Source organism: Hordeum vulgare, chromosome 3H (assembly GCF_904849725.1).
Source record: "Hordeum vulgare subsp. vulgare chromosome 3H, MorexV3_pseudomolecules_assembly, whole genome shotgun sequence".
Lineage (NCBI taxonomy): Eukaryota > Viridiplantae > Streptophyta > Magnoliopsida > Poales > Poaceae > Hordeum > Hordeum vulgare.
In genome coordinates, this window is record NC_058520.1 from 514,846,031 (window position 1) to 514,862,753 (window position 16,723).

General features: G+C 49.9%; 1 protein-coding gene across 1 annotated transcript; it reads right to left on the bottom strand.

Annotated features, from left to right (window-relative positions):
• Window positions 1-4,912: 4,912 nt before the first annotated feature.
• On the bottom strand, window positions 4,913-5,574 carry LOC123440360. Its single transcript, XM_045116929.1, has one exon. The coding sequence runs from the start codon at window positions 5,432-5,434 to the stop codon at window positions 5,129-5,131; it is 306 nt and encodes a 101-aa protein (XP_044972864.1). The 5' UTR covers window positions 5,435-5,574; the 3' UTR covers window positions 4,913-5,128.
• Between the last annotated feature and the right edge of the window lie 11,149 nt (window positions 5,575-16,723).

A 16,723-nucleotide genomic window follows, 5' to 3' on the forward strand; every position in this document is an offset into this window, starting at 1 on the left:
GGGATTTAGTGCATATGAAAAAATCTCGGCAGCTATGCGGGTAAATGCATACGACATTTGGGTTGACTATGTCGATGAGTACCTTCGCATTGCTGAAGATAGTACAATTGAGTCAGTGCATATGTTTGCCAAAGTCATCATCCGTGTCTTTGATCCTGAATATCTTCGGACATCGAACAAGGAAGACACAAAAAAATTGATGGCATTTAATGATAGAAGAGGTTGGCCTGGCATGCTATGAAGCATATATTGTATGCATTAAACTTGGAAAAATTGCCCAAAGGCATGGCGAGGAATGTATTGTGGCAAGTCTCGTGATACAACAATTATGCTACAGGCCGTAGCATTCCATCATTTATGGATTTGGCATTGTTTTTTTGGTGTGCCGGATAGTCTCAATTATATCAATGTGTTACAAAGGTCTCATTTGTTTGCATTTTCAATCTCCTTGTAGGTCTGATCGGTTCTCCTCCTCGGATGATGCTGGATCTGAACAAGGTGGTGGCGCCATCCCCTTCGTCGGGGATGACGGTCAGGTGGTGGGTCCTTGTGGCGTTGCCGGTGACGGCGGATCTTGGGATCCCACTCCTGGGGACGTCGCGAGATGTGGTGGTCCGTGCAGGAGAGATGGGTTCTTCGAACAGATCTGGGTAAAAGCTTGCTTTCGGCTACTGCCAAAGCCGGCGATGGCGGCGTTGTCTACGTCGTTCCCTTCCTGAAGGCATCGTCGAGGAGAAGTTCAGGGCCACTCTTTGCTACCTCCGGGGGAAACCCTAGATCAGTAGATCGGATGACGGCGACGCTCTGGTGTCGTTTCCCTCTTGGGGCGTCATTCATGGAGGTACACACGGGCATCTACGGTGGAGCGGCATTCCTTGTGACACATCGACGTCGTGGAGTCTCGGCGGCGAGGCGCAGCAAAGTCTCGGCGGCAGATGCGTAATGATGAGCGCGCGTAGGGAGGAGGCGCTGTCTGGCGCCGTGGGGGCATCGACGGCAGGCCTTGCAAGGTCGATGCGTCAGTAACTCTTCTGAAGATGGATTGATGGTAAGCGGCGGCGACGACCTATGAGGGTGCGTTGGACCAGTTTGTGCCCCTGACCCGGTATGTGGCTCGGTCGGTGCCTCCGGCTTTAGATGTTAGGCTAGGTGAGAGGTCTGGATATGTGGCTCACACTTTCTGCACCCCTTCATCATTGGATAGGAGTAGCGACAAATATTGTCAAGAGGGCGGCTTCAGATATATTGATGTATTGCTTTGTAAGATCTTTGTGAATAATTAATAAAATGGCTGCATGCATCTTCCAGATGCAGAGGCCGGAGGTCATTCTCCTTTTCTAAAAAAAATAAAAAAAATCGGGGGGAAGCAGAGGAAACACTCAAAGAAAAAGTTAATTTCCAAGTGGTGTTTAGTTAACGATTACATTACAGGACTAGGATCATAAATTGGAGAATTAAACTTAGTCACCTGGCTTGAGTTTTTTCTTTAAAAGTGGTTTCCTCCAAAGGATGTCAATGTGTAGATCATAATACGGGTGCAACAATTCCCTACTCATATTTCAATGTTTATATGGGCACACAATGTTACACATAGCCTACCCATCAGATATAATATCATCTATGCGTCCATACACTAGGTATCCATGCCTGGTGGCTTACCCACCGAGAAGATCGACATAAGAATAAAGGGCGGTGGTGTAGTTGCTAGATCCATGTGTGGCGTATACAAAGCAGACCTTGTATAAAACCGATCCGTAAATTTTTTTACAGTTCGCGGAGAAATGATTTTGCAGGACGGCGTAGACGCGGACAGAACAGACCCCGCAAAACGAATTTACAGAAGATGCTCTTTTACGAATCGGCTATGCGGGGTTTGCTTGGACATCGCCGCATCGATTCGCAAGAAAAAATCCCGTAAATCAGAATTACTAACGCAATATGAAAAAAAGTTAATATTAAAATACAATAATCATCCAAAGTACAATAGTTATTCAAATCATCGTGGCAAACTAAATAATTCAATACAAAATTTGTCTCACATACAAATCACACGTGAATGAAATGAAAATGAATAAACAAATGGAATGTGTTACTCCCCAGCCCTTTGCCAATGATGCTCAATGAGATCTTCTCCCTTCAGACCTACAAGGAGATTGAAAATGCAAACACCCAGTGTCAACTTCAGAAAGATCTCATTGAGCATCATTGGCAAAGGGCTGGGGAGTAACACATTCCATTTGTTTATTCATTTTCATTTCATTCACGTGTGATTTGTATGTGGGACAAATTTTGTATTGAATTATTTAGTTTGCCACGATGATTTGAATAACTATTGTACTTTTGATGATTATTGTATTTTAATATTGACTTTTTTTCATATTGCGTTAGTAATTCTGATTTACGGGATTTTTTCTTGCGAATCGATGCGGCGATGTCCAAGCAAACCCCGCATAGCCGATTCGTAAAAGAGCATCTTCTGTAAATTCGTTTTGCGGGGTCTGTTCTGTCCGCGTCTACGCCGTCCTGCAAAATCATTTCTCCGCGAACTGTAAAAAAATTTACGGATTGGTTTTATACAAGGTCTGCTTTGTATACGCCACACATGGATCTAGCAACTACACCACCGCCCTTTATTCTTATGTCGATCTTCTCGGTGGGTAAGCCACCAGGCATGGATACCTAGTGTATGGACGCATAGATGATATTATATCTGATGGGTAGGCTATGTGTAACATTGTGTGCCCATATAAACATTGAAATATGAGTAGGGAATTGTTGCACCCGTATTATGATCTACACATTGACATCCTTTGGAGGAAACCACTTTTAAAGAAAAAACTCAAGCCAGGTGACTAAGTTTAATTCTCCAATTTATGATCCTAGTCCTGTAATGTAATCGTTAACTAAACACCACTTGGAAATTAACTTTTTCTTTGAGTGTTTCCTCTGCTTCCCCCCGATTTTTTTTATTTTTTTTAGAAAAGGAGAATGACCTCCGGCCTCTGCATCTGGAAGATGCATGCAGCCATTTTATTAATTATTCACAAAGATCTTACAAAGCAATACATCAATATATCTGAAGCCGCCCTCTTGACAATATTTGTCGCTACTCCTATCCAATGATGAAGGGGTGCAGAAAGTGTGAGCCACATATCCAGACCTCTCACCTAGCCTAACATCTAAAGCCGGAGGCACCGACCGAGCCACATACCGGGTCAGGGGCACAAACTGGTCCAACGCACCCTCATAGGTCGTCGCCGCCGCTTACCATCAATCCATCTTCAGAAGAGTTACTGACGCATCGACCTTGCAAGGCCTGCCGTCGATGCCCCCACGGCGCCAGACAGCGCCTCCTCCCTACGCGCGCTCATCATTACGCATCTGCCGCCGAGACTTTGCTGCGCCTCGCCGCCGAGACTCCACGACGTCGATGTGTCACAAGGAACGCCGCTCCACCATAGATGCCCGTGTGTACCTCCATGAATGACGCCCCAAGAGGGAAACGACACCAGAGCGTCGCCGTCATCCGATCTACTGATCTAGGGTTTCCCCCGGAGGTAGCAAAGAGTGGCCCTGAACTTCTCCTCGACGATGCCTTCAGGAAGGGAACGACGTAGACAACGCCGCCATCGCCGGCTTTGGCAGTAGCCGAAAGCAAGCTTTTACCCAGATCTGTTCGAAGAACCCATCTCTCCTGCACGGACCACCACATCTCGCGACGTCCCCAGGAGTGGGATCCCAAGATCCACCGTCACCGGCAACGCCACAAGGACCCACCACCTGACCGTCATCCCCGACGAAGGGGATGGCGCCACCACCTTGTTCAGATCCAGCATCATCCGAGGAGGAGAACCGATCAGATCCGTCGGCAGCCCCCGCAGCGCCGCTAGGATCCCATCGGACCGCCGCCCGAGCGCGCCAACTCCGCCTCCATGTCGTACGCCCAGGGACGCCGTCGCATCTCAGCCAGAGGATCCCCTCGTGAAGAAGGGAGGAAGGCCCGCCGTCCGCCGTCCGCCGGGCGAGCTTCGCTCGCCGGCCTCCTCCGACGGCGCGGGGAAGCAGGGGAGGAGAGAGGTCGAGGACGGCGGCGGCTGGGCGCCCGAGTCGCCCCTGGAGGCGACGCGAGCGGTCGGGCGAGATCTGATTTGGAATATTTGCTTCCCCCCGATGGCTAGGGTAAACTCTTCTCTACACACTTTGGTGCCTAAGACTGGGAGGGGAATTCCGACACTATCGCTTTGGCTAGTAGCTTTGGTCAGGTTTTTTTAGCCTTTTACGGGTGCGGCACCCGGACAGATGTCGATGCTTTTTCTTTAAGTTTGTTTTCCGGGCTTTGACCCTCGTGGAGTTCCTTTATCTCGGCATAGTTGACGGAGCTCCGATGTAAGTTCCTACCGTCATCTTGGGGCAGCGAGGTTAGGGTTTCTCGTCGTGCACGCATGATGGCGAGATTTGGTGTTAGGTGCTTTAAATCTATTCAAGGGTTCAACGGTGAAAACTTTGGCTACAGGCTGTCCTTCGGGGCACGTGCATGAAGATTTTCCATCTTTCATTGTCAAGGTCAAGCCAACTCCGGTAGGGTAGGGGAGCGACGATAGCGGTGCGTCGGCGGCTCGTTCTGGTCGATCGTTCCGTGGTCTAGAGACCTCGATGCAATTTTTGTTATGTTTAAGGTATTTTGTATTTGCTATGAACTTCTACAATAGATCTGGACATTTTTCAAAAAAAAAGACACCACTCGCTTCACATCTCATGGTATGAAACAAAAATAACAGAAAAATGACGATTCACAAAAAATGGCGTGCGAAATAATGGGGCATTCACAGTTATTTCCCTACACCTACATCTTATGTACACCAGTGACAATTTGCTACATATTTCCCTAGACGTACATCTTATGTCCTTCATCAGTCACAATTTGAACGAACTATTCCATATCCAATCTTTGTACATGCATGGTCATGGACAACCATTAATTCAAGGGCATGGAAACACACACACCGTGGGAACGAAAAAACAGAAAGAGGCCAGGAAAGCAACTTTTCATTTGTTTCGCAGAGAGCTCGGCAGCGTATACGTAAGTACGTACGTACGTACGTGCGTGCGTAGCCGCCACCAAGTCTCGTCACGACTCGGCGGCCTCCGGAATGCTCTGCAGCGCGGGCTTCCAGTGCTCCTCCCGGTGCAGGTCATGGTGGTGCACCTCCCCGGACTCCATGATGTCCGCCAGCAGCTGCCGGGTGCTACCCCGGCCGCCGGGCGTCTTCCTCTCCATCAGCTCTTGCAGCTGCCTCTTGGTGATCCTGATCGTCACCTCCGACGCGTGGTGGTGGTCGCCGTCCTCCGACGTGGACGACGACGCCTCCTCATCCCACTCGCCGTCGTCCGTCCACGACTCCCCGGCGTGCCGCGACGCCGCGCAGTTCCCCATCGGATCAGATGATCTTCCCGACCGACGACTGCCTCTTTCTCTTGCTGCCGGCCTGCCCGCCGCTAGCGGAGCTCGAGTCTAGCCTAGCTCGTCCAACTTTTTCTGATCCCCCTCGCAGGCAAGAACTGGAGATGAATGGATAGACCTACAATATGGAATGTGACCAAGATAGGCTGCTTTGTGTATTTATAGCTGGAGGAGGCGCCGGTTCATTCTCCGCACGCGCGGATCAGGCGTCGTTGGTCGTGTAACCCGTGATGTCAGAGGGACAGGAAGGAGGCCAAGTCCGGGTCCGACGTGGCGTGCCGGTCAGAGGATCTCATCCTGACATCCTCCGCCGGCCGGGACTCCTGGAGCTAGAAGCTGGGCGAAGGTGGCGTACGCTCCGGTGCTGCTGCAGTACGCACGCGACTAAATTACGTACTTCATCCGTTCCAAAATAAGTGTCTTAAATTTAGTATATAATTTTATACTAGAGCTAATACAAAGTTAAGGCAGTTATTTTAAAACAGAGAAAATACCTTTTTCTCTCTACAATAGTCGACTAAATCACATTTTTTATAAGGACAAGGCGAGCAAACGTTCTCTTCCGAGGGAAACACGAGGGTGAATTGCTACCAGGTCTCGCTCCGGGCACGCGACGAGGCGCGTTTTTGTTATGTCTTTGGCGAAACACGCGGGCTGGGTAGCCCTTGCTGGTTGAGCTGGTCTTGGGCCGTGGCCTGGTGTGTGAATGGGCTAGGGAGGGAATCTCGAGGGCCACTCCCGTGAGCTTTCGTGTAAGAAGGTAGTTCCTGGTGGAGACTCTTGTGAGCTTGTGCCGGGTCAGTAACATTCTAGGATGGATGGATCAGGATCTTCACAAAAGCTGAAGGGATAAGATGTCCTTGCTCGAGATATTTACCATGTGTGGTGACGTGTCATAGTAAACATATCTAGTACTCCAGGGAAAGTTTACTGAGCTGACGGGCAAACTTTACTTCTCACATTTTACTTTCTCCAACGGGCGTATCATGCATCTCCGAATGGCATGTACCACGTCAGATGTGTTTTCGTGTCCTCATTCCCTACACAAAACCGAGAAAATCTGCCCGCGTACGCGATGGTCTGTATGAACTGGGCGCTGACAGAATCTATTTCACGAGCGAGATGGAAGAAGTTTCCATTGGCAGTGGCAGGACAAGGACAATGGCCGTGTTCCTAATGCGTATGCGTATGAACGGCTCGTTACGTACTGCTGCCGTGCTGGGAATCCGAAATTCCTGATCTGGATCAGTTCAACGTGTGCCTTGCGGTTATTCCATTCTAAATCCCGCGCCGTAGCCTATCTGGATCAGTTCAACGTGCCTCGCGGTTATTCCATTTTAAATACCACGCCGTGGCCTGTCGGGAAGCTTTAGCGCTTGCAGAGAATCTCCCTCTTCAAATTTTTGTGGTGGCTAAAGCCGTGATTGATGACATCCATACTGGTCAAGGAGGTGCTCACTTGTCAGGCTGCGTTTGGATCAACGTTTGTGCTTTGTTTCTCACGGGTATAGAATACGGACCTGGCTCCGTCGTTTTTATTTTAGGCAGGAAACAAGAGATGATCATTAATTTACATCTGTAAAATAAGTACATAAGTAAAAGTTTACACCCATTTCAAACAGGGCCTCAGTAATCAAAGAAATTTTACTCCGTAGAACCTATTTTGCCGGTTATAGTTGTATTTTTGAAAGTAGAGCATCCAATATTGATGTACTCCCTCCGTTCCTAAATATAAGTCTTTTAAGATATTTCATTAGGAGTCTACATACGGGGCAAAATGAATGAATATACACTCTAAAGTATGTCTATATACATCCATATATAGTCCACTAGTGGAACCTCTAAAAAGACTTATATTTAGGAACGGAGGGAGTACATAATTTTGTCAAACACGCTCTCTCGATTGATCGGGGTTGTCACATGTGTCTCCTTAATTCCTCCTTGTATTTAAATAGATCAATATAGTGTTTGGCAATCCTAAAAAAAAAACTGCACTGAGGGTTTCACTATCATATTTTGAGCAGAGCAGACATTCTTTTGAGTTACTTTACACGTTGAATACCCATCTGTTTCAAAAGTGTGACCTTGTTGACTTCTTAAAAGCTCTCCACTGATAGCAGTGGGAGCAGTCGAGGTTTCTATGACAACCATTGCAAGGTTATGTGAATTCGGAGATGTGGCGATGGTTGATGTAGTCGCCTCTTCTTCGGCATGTCGGTGGAATTACCTCGGTTTAGTTTGTTATGGTGAAGTCGGAGCTGCGGTGCCCGGGCTCCTATCATAATGATGACATGCAACAGGTGGTTATTCTTCGAAGCTTTTCATTAAAGTCAGAGCAGCGTTGTTCTTAATTCGGGTGGCCTAGTCTAGCATGGGTCTTCTTGTGTTTTCACACGGCCTCTACGGTGAGAGTTGGGTCGGCGTTCGTTTTTAACGAAGCAAAAGTCATTTGATCAGAGTTTAGGAATGATATGGACACCTATTGAGGAAGAAGTGATGACGATGATGACACAGTGAATCTTGACGATGTCCTCTTTGTTAAACCGTGAGTGAGATATCATATGTGTATCACTCGGCGGCTTGTGATGGCCTTACTCTATTTTTTCGTTGATTAACGAGATAACTCTTTTCCATGTAATTAATGGATAAGGTGATATTTTTGTGTGCCTTCCTTTCACAAAGCATGGAAGCCCTTGCAATCTCATCTTGGCATTTGGAGGTCTAGACCTTTTAACCATGGACAATACATAATTCGAGAGACTGCTGAATTCTACAACTTAATCAATCCAACAGGGTGGCTCTTGGACAAGCCATGTTCTAGCGCAATTCACAAGCAAATAAAGGATCCATGCAGCTTTAGACGACGTGTCTCTTTCAGCATTTTCAGGGTAGTCCACACACACCCACATACATGTGGAAGTGGAACGCTCACCACCTTAGGATGTTACTCCGCGGCGTCGGCATACAAAGCGCAATTTACAGGGACAACGGACCACATGCTACAAGAGCACGATTTGGAATTTTTTTTTAAAGATCCAGCGATGTCTGGCTTGTATTCAAATAGCAGGTAGCACATGGTGAAGAAAAACATAAGGGGGGGGGGGTGATCGATGGATCAAGGATGTAACAAGAAGAAATGAAAAAAGGGGAAAACAACTTAGAAAACTAGGTATCTCTCACGGTGGCTCCCCAAAGGGGTGCTCCAATGAAACTGCGCCTGCCTGGCGCCACAACCTAAGAGTTTTGCTGATGTCCTATTTTATGTCTTGAACTTGTGCCTTCTTGTTCCTGAAGGTGCAATCATTTCGCTCCTTCCAAATCTCAGCAAGTATTAGGATGATCATGGTTTTGATTGCCTTGTTGTGCTCCGCCGTTGCGTTGCTAATCATTTTGGATATGATTGTTGTTGACTTGTTTTTGCAAGGCCATTTGCTTGGGTGAAGAGAGCTGCAACCGACATAAGATGCAGCCTGTGTCCAAACTGCTATTGCGATCGGGCATTGCCAGAACAAATGAACTGATGATTCAAGGTTTCTGAGGCACAGTTGGCAGAAGTACTGTTTGTCCATCCTCTTCTCTGGAGTCGATCATTACACCACAACCTATCCTTGAGGAGCAGCCAGGTGAAGAACTTAAGCTTTGCAGGTGACCAGGAGGCCCATACTAGCTTTCTGAAGTCTGATTTAAAAAACCCTGGAATTGGGCTTTATACGCCGAGCTGGCAGTGTAGACTCCTGAAGCTTCGTGTTTCCATTTGATAGTGTCGCTTACTTGCTCCTGTAGCTGAATATTTCTGTTTTGAATCCATTTATTGAGCTTGACCGCCTCTTCCCATATGTTTGCGGTGTCTCCATGGGACAGGTCTACAATCCAGTTGTGGTTCTATAGTGCCTCCTTCACCGACCTATTTTTCCTACGTGTATGCCTGAAAAGTTTTGGGAAGGCTGCCTTTAGGTTTCCTGAGCCTGTCCAAGAGCAATGCCAAAATGAAGCCCGTTCACCGTTTCCCAGTGTAACTATTGTAGAGGCGTTGAACAAAGCTATGTCATCATCATCACATGGAAGCTGCATGCCATTCCATGGCCTATCCTGGCTTGTCCATGACAGCCATAGCCAACGTAGTCGTAGAGCTCTGGTGAAACGTGTCATGTCGAGAATTCCCAGCCCTCTGTTTTCTACCGGGGAACATACTACTGGCCAACCTACTTTGTATTTTCCCCCACTGATTTCCTCCTCTTGTGCCCAAAGAAAACGGCGTCGGACCTTATCAATCTCTAGAAGAAATTTCTTTGGTACCCGCAACACCGATAGGGCAAAAGTGGGCAATGATGTCAGGACATTCCTAACCAAAACCCTTCTACCAGCTGTGGTGAGCAGTCTCCCTTTCCATCCAGCTAGCCTGGCACGAATCCTATCTAAGATGTACTGGATGTGGACGAGGCGCAGTCGCGATAGCATGAGAGGGAGGCCTAGGTATCTCACAGGGAAGTCTACTGTCTCTCCCCCAAAGCTTTGTAGAACTTCCTGAAGGTTGATTCCTTCGCAGCGGATGGCCGATGCAGTTGATTTCACAGGGTTAATACGAAGTCCAGTGGCGTTCCCAAAATCTCGCAGAATGCCGAGTAGCGTGTCTAGCTTATGTCTATTTGGGGTAGCAAAAATAACAGCATCATCAGCGTAAAGGCTAACCCGGAGTGGGATTTGCCTACCCGACAGTGGGGCTAGCATGTGCATATCAGTCGCCCTTGCTAGTAGTCTGTGTAAGGGGTCAATGGCGATGATGAAAAGCAGGGGCGATAATGGGTCTCCCTGACGCAGTCCCCCACGAGGACGGATATAGCTCCCTAGGGTTCTGTTGAGCATGAAGGATGATGACGAAGTGTTGAGAAGTAGGGAGATCCAGTCGTGCCATCGTGCGGGAAATCCTAGTACTTGCAACAGCTCTAGTAGATATTCCGAGGAGACGTTGTCGAAGGCTCGTGCAATGTCTAGCTTTAGCAGTAGTGCAGGTATCTTTTTTCGGTGCAGGCTTCTTATCGCATTTTGCACATAAAGGAAGCTATCTTGCGTGGACTTGGATCGCATGAAAGCCGACTGCGCCGGTGAGATGGTGTCTGCTATCACCGTAGATAGCCTTATCGAGAGGACTTTTGCAACTAATTTGGCGAAGGAGTGAATCAAGCTGATCGGCCTGAAGTCTTGTATTTTTGTGGCTCCATCTTTTTTTGGATGAGTACTATCATGGCTGTGTTTAAACTACTGAAATCTCCTCGTGCCAGGTGATAGAAGCTGTTAAAAGCTAGTAGAACGTCTGTTTTAATATGCTGCCAGCAGCTTTTGAAAAACATCCCTATGTATCCATCTGGATCCGGCGCCTTGTCCGTCGGGGAAGCTTTTATCGCATCCCAAATCTCAGCCTCGGAGAAGGGGTTGTCTAGACCTGAGTTTTGTAATGACGACATGTCTAGGCTACTCCAATCTATGCCTATCGAACGATCAGCTTTGGCTCCTAAACTGTCGTTGAAGTGGTGGTAGATTACTGCCTCTTTTTGCTCATGCGATGTTGGATCTCATTTTCACTCTGAAGGTTGTGGATGATTTTTTTTTGTCTACATGATCTCATCTTAGCGTGGAAATTTTTTGTTCCCGCGTCTCCTACCCGTATCCAGGTTAGTCTGGATGCTTGCCGCCTTCTTGCTCGCTCTACCGCCACCAGCCCTAAAAGCCGCAACTTTAGTAATTTGCGTAGGTTGAACTCGGCGTCCGACAATCGCCGTGTTTCTTGTGCTACATCCAGCCGGAGTAATAGTTCGACAGCTATGTGAAATTGCATTTTTGCATTGCTGAAAAATGCCTTGCTCCAAATTCTAAGATCTCGCGCGACTCGCCCTAACTTGGTGTGAAGGCGCTGGAAAGCGCATGCTGATCGAACCGGTCTACTCCAAGCCGCCAATACCGTTTCGTGGAAGCGGGGGAAGCTTGGCCAGAAACTCTCAAATTTAAACATGGCAGGTCGAGGCGTAGCAGTTGTGTCGGCGAGGAGCAGCGGGCAGTGATCGGAGGTGGCCGTAGATGCCGCTAACAGAGAAGCACAGGGGAAAATGCTTTCCCAGGCCTGGTTGCCGAAGAATTTATCAATGCTGAGCATGGTTGGGTCACGACGCTCGTTGCTCCAAGTGTAGCGCCGATTCTTACATTTGATCTCTTTTAGTCCCGCAACATCGATTGCTGTTCTAAACCTACCCATGAGCCTACGATTCAGGTTGAGGTTATTTTTGTCTCTAGCTTCGTAGATGAGGTTGAAATCTCTGTTGATTAGCCATGGCTCTACTAACGGAGGTTCTGAGAGGGAGATTTCCCGGAGGAAATTCTCTTTTCTGCCGTCGTTTGTTGGGCCGTAGACCGATGAAATCCAGAAGCTATTTGGGTGTCCAAGTAGTTTAACTTTTGCTGTGATTGCAAAAACTCCTACAACATGGGATTCTACCTTTGCTAGATGTTTGTTCCAAAGTATCGCTACCCCACCACTTGTCCCGATTGTCGGTAGGACGATGCAGTCAGCAAGGGAATGTCCCCCAATTTCGCTAATAATTGTTGGGGTCCAATCCGTGATCTTAGTTTCCTGTAGGCAGAGTATTGCAACACGGTGTGCAGTAACCACCTCGCAAATGGCCGCCCTCTTGACCGGGTTGTTAATTCCTCGGACGTTCCATGACATAATTGGAAGAAGTTTGTCACTCATTTGGAGACAGGCTTATACTCCAATGGCTAAATATACTAGATGGCCTCTGGCCCAAGAGCTACACCTCTGCTAACATACAAGGGGGGCGCCGGCGTCCACCAATAGGCCCCAGAATACGCCGGCGTTGATCAGCACTATCCTTACACATGAAATGTAATCCTAACTCAGACCAGCTACAAGCTGGCCGCCATTGAAGCTGAAAGTAACCTAACATACTAAACTCCAGCCTCCGCGGCGTGCCCATCGGGTCTAGCCATGCGTGCCATGACTCGTAGCGCGTCGCTGTCTAGGTGCGTGAGCTTTGTAATGACTGCAATGTCGCTATCCGACAGTGGCTCCTCGAAGCGTCGGAGCAGGGCCTTGGCGACGTCCTCGGTCATCTTCTCTCTAGGCCCTAGGAGACCCAGCTCCTTGACGATGCGAAAGGAGGCTCGCTGCGCCACCGGTATAGTCTTGTGTTCGCCGCCTGACGCGCGTTGTGCCGTGTCGGGGTGGCCGCAATGCGGCTCTTGGGTGGGGCTGACGGTCGTCTTGCCGGCGTGGCAAGGATCGGCGGCTCTGTCGCACGGAAGAGGCCGCGGGTCTGCTGCTGGTTGCCGTCGTCGGCGGTGATCTCCAGCTGGCATACCCGACTTGTGACGGCGCTGAGCTGCACCTACATTGTGCAGGCAGCTGACGGTGTAGCGCGGTTGAACTGTCCGCAGTCCGTCGTAGGAGCCGAAAGCGTCGGGCTGAATGCGTCAAGTTGCACCCGTTCGGCCGCATCTACGTCGTCCTCGAAAAAGTTGTCGCCTCCGAAGTCAAGTGGTGCAGCTACTGCAGCCTCTGCAGCAGCCTGCACATCGGCCGCCACAGGGTCGGCGAGCACAGAGGCAACAGTCGGTTTCTTTGCCGCCCTAAAGAAGTCATCAACGGGATCCTTCCCGTTGCCTCTGTGCCCGTCGGCCGCCTCTGGCAGTGGTTCTGCTACTGGTGGCGCACGGGTGCGGCCACGGCTTCGCCTATGCCGATGCGGAGGTGGCGGGGGAGGTGCAGTGGTTGTCCTTCCTCCCCCCTGATGTTGCGTCGTGCTCTTGGGTCGACGAGGTGACCGGCTGCGCTGGCGTGATGCCCCTGGCTGGGGCTTCCGTGCCGGGGTGCGGCTTCGTCGCAGAAGCATGTCCTTCCAGGAGTGCTGGCCCGCACCCCTGGAGCCACCGTCGCCGTTGTTGTCATGGCCACATCCTCCCCGTGGCATGCCGTTGCAGCCTAGGTTGGCGACCGGGGCATGTGCGCGGCATTGCGGCCGAGCTCTGCGCTGACCGTCTTCGGCCCCCATGGTCCAGGATGCCGGTGCCACTGCCGGGAACGGGCGGTCGTCGTTGTCGGAGTCGGACGACGGCATACCACTCTGACCAGAGTGGGAGGACCGCGGGGATGGATGAGCATGGAGTAGTCGGCCGTCGCTGGCGGCGGAGCAACGGGCCGGTCGGGAGGTGAGAAACCCTCTATCTCCTCAACCCGACCTGCGCCGCGCGGGAGCACTGCCAAGGTGTGCTTGGTGGGGATGTTGGCGACGTCGCTGGTCCACACCCAGCAAGCAAAGGTCTTGGTGTGGCCACGCTCGAGTGTCCTGCTATCCATACGACCTACTCTAACCCTCGTGCCGAGGATCTCTTCAGCGCCCTTCACCGACTAGTAGTGCATCGGCACCCCCTCGATGACAACACGGATGTGCAGCAGGAGGGAGTCGAAAGCGGCATGGTCGTGTTCGTGCCAGGTGGCGATCTTGAAGATGGCACCATCGACCCAGATGGAGCCGCGTCGAACAACGTTCAATTGAAGCGCCGGCTGGGTGAAGACGACGAAGTAGTGTTCCGGGTGGTGGGCGGTGATGCGTAGCGAGTGCACCGGGATGGAGAGTGTTGGGTAACGTAGCATAAATTCAAAATTTTCCTACGCATATTCAGATCTTCCTATGGAGAGACCAGCAACGAGAGAGGGGTAAGAGCATCTTCATACCTTTGAAGATCGCTAAGCGGAAGCGTTGCTAGAACGCGGTTGATGGAGTCGTACTCGCAGCGATTCCGATCTAGTGCCGAACTACGGCACCTCCGCGTTCAACACACGTGCAGCCCGGTGACGTCTCCCGCACCTTGATCCAGCAAGGAGGTGGGAGAGGTTCGGGAAGAACTCCAGCTGCACGATGGCGTGGTGTCGATGGAGAGACGAGGTCTCCCGGCAGGGCTTCGCCAAGCAATGGCAGAGAGGAGGAGAAAGAAGAGCAGGGCTGCGCCGAGGGAGAGGGAAAAGTCTGGTCTCCAATCGCCAAAAGTGCCCACTATATATAGGGGGAGGGGAGAGGGGGTGCCACCCCTAGGGTTCCCACCCTAGGGGGTGCGGCAGCCCCCCCCAGATGGGAGGTGCGGCGGCTAGAAGGGGGAGGAGGGGGTGGCGCACCAACTGGTGGGCCTTAGGCCCACCTGGCTTAGGGTTTGCCCCCCCTTTTCTCTCCCTTGCGCAATGGGCTGAGTGGGGAGGTGCACCAGCCCACCTAGGGGCTGGTTCCCACCCCCACTTGGCCCACCTTACCTCCCGGGGTCGTTGCCCCCCATCGGTGGTCCCGGTGGTCCCGGTACGTTACCGGTGATGCCCGGAACACTTCCGGTATCCGAAACCATCCGTCCTATATATCAATCTTTATCTCCGGACCATTCCGGAGCTCCTCGTGACGTCCGGGATCTCATCCGGGACTCCGAACAACTTTCGGTAACCTTGTATAATAATTCCCTATAACCCTAGCGTCATCGAACCTTAAGTGTGTAGACCCTACGTGTTCGGGAGACAGGCAGACATGACCGAGACACCTCTCTGGCCAATAACCATCGGCGGGGTCTGGATACCCATGGTGGCTCCCACTTGCTCCACGATGATCTCATCGGATGAACCACGATGTCAAGGATTCAATCAATCCCGTATACGATTCCCTTTGTCTGTCGGTATAGAACTTGCCCGAGATTCGATCGTCGGTATACCTATACCTTGTTCAATCTCGTTACCGGTAAGTCTCTTTACTCATTCCGTAGCACGTCATCGTGTGACTAACTCCTTAGTCACATTGAGCTCATGATGATGTTCTACCGAGTGGGCCCAGAGATACCTCTCCGTCACAGGGAGTGACAAATCCCGATCTCGATTCGTACCAACCCAACAAACACTTTCGGAGGTACCCGTAGTGCACCTTTATAGTCACCCAGTTACGTTGTGACGTTTGATACACCCAAAGCACTCCTACGGTATCCGGGAGTTGCACAATCTCACAGTCGAAGGAAAAGATACTTGACACTAGAAAAGCTTTAGCATACGAACAATACGATCTAGTGCTATGCTTAGGATTGGGTCTTGTCCATCACATCATTCTCCCAATGATGTGATCCCGTTATCAATGACATCTAATGCCCATGATCAGGAAACCATGATCATCTATTAACTAACGAGCTAGCCAACTAGAGACTTGCTAGGGACACATTGTGATCTATCTATTCACACATGTATTACTGTTTCCTGTTAATACAATTATAGCATGAACAATAGATGATTATCATGAACAAGGAAATATGATAATAACCATTTTATTATTGCCTCTAGGGCATATTTCCAACAGTCTCCCACTTGCACTAGAGTCAATAATCTAGTTACATTGTGATGTATCGAACACCCATAGCATTATGGTGTTGATCATGTTTTGCTCGTGGAAGAGGTTTAGTCAACGGGTCTGCAATATTCAGATCCGTGTGTACTTTACAAATATCTATCACTCCACTCTGGACATGGTCCTGGATGGAGTTGTAGCGGCGTTTGATGTGCTTCGTCTTCCGGTGAAACCTGGGCTCCTTGGCTATGGCAATGGCCCCAGTGTTATCACAGAAGAGTGTCATTGGACCCGACGCGCTTGGAACCACTCCAAGGTCGGTGATGAGCTCCTTCATCCAAATTCCTTCATGAGCTGCTTCTGAAGCAGCTATGTACTCCGCTTCGCATGTAGATGCTGCCACGACTTCTTGCTTGCTGCTGCACCAGCTCACTGCCCCACCATTCAACACATATACGTATCCGGTCTGTGACTTAGAGTCATCCGGATCTGTGTCGAAGCTAGCGTCGACGTAACCCTTTACGACGAGCTCTTCGTCACCTCCATAAACGAGAAACATTTCCTTAGTCCTTTTCAGGTACTTAAGGATATTCTTGACCGCTGTCCAGTGTTCCATACCGGGATCACTTTGGTACCTCCCTACCAAACTTATGGCAAGGTTTATATCAGGTCTGGTACACAGCATGGCATACATTAGAGAGCCCACGGCTGAAGCGTAGGGGACATAACTCATCTTCTCTCTATCTGCTGCCGTGGTCGGCGACTGAGTCTTACTCAATCTCATACCTTGCAAAACTGGCAAGAACCCTTTCTTTGAGTTTTCCATATTGAACTTCTTCAATATCTTGTCAAGGTATGTACTTTGCGAAAGACCTATGAGGCGTCTCGA

What these genes read in the sequence shown, in the direction of transcription:
- LOC123440360 (XM_045116929.1), bottom strand. Translation starts at nt 5,434, where the DNA reads ATGGGGAACTGCGCGGCGTCGCGGCACGCCGGGGAGTCGTGGACGGAC.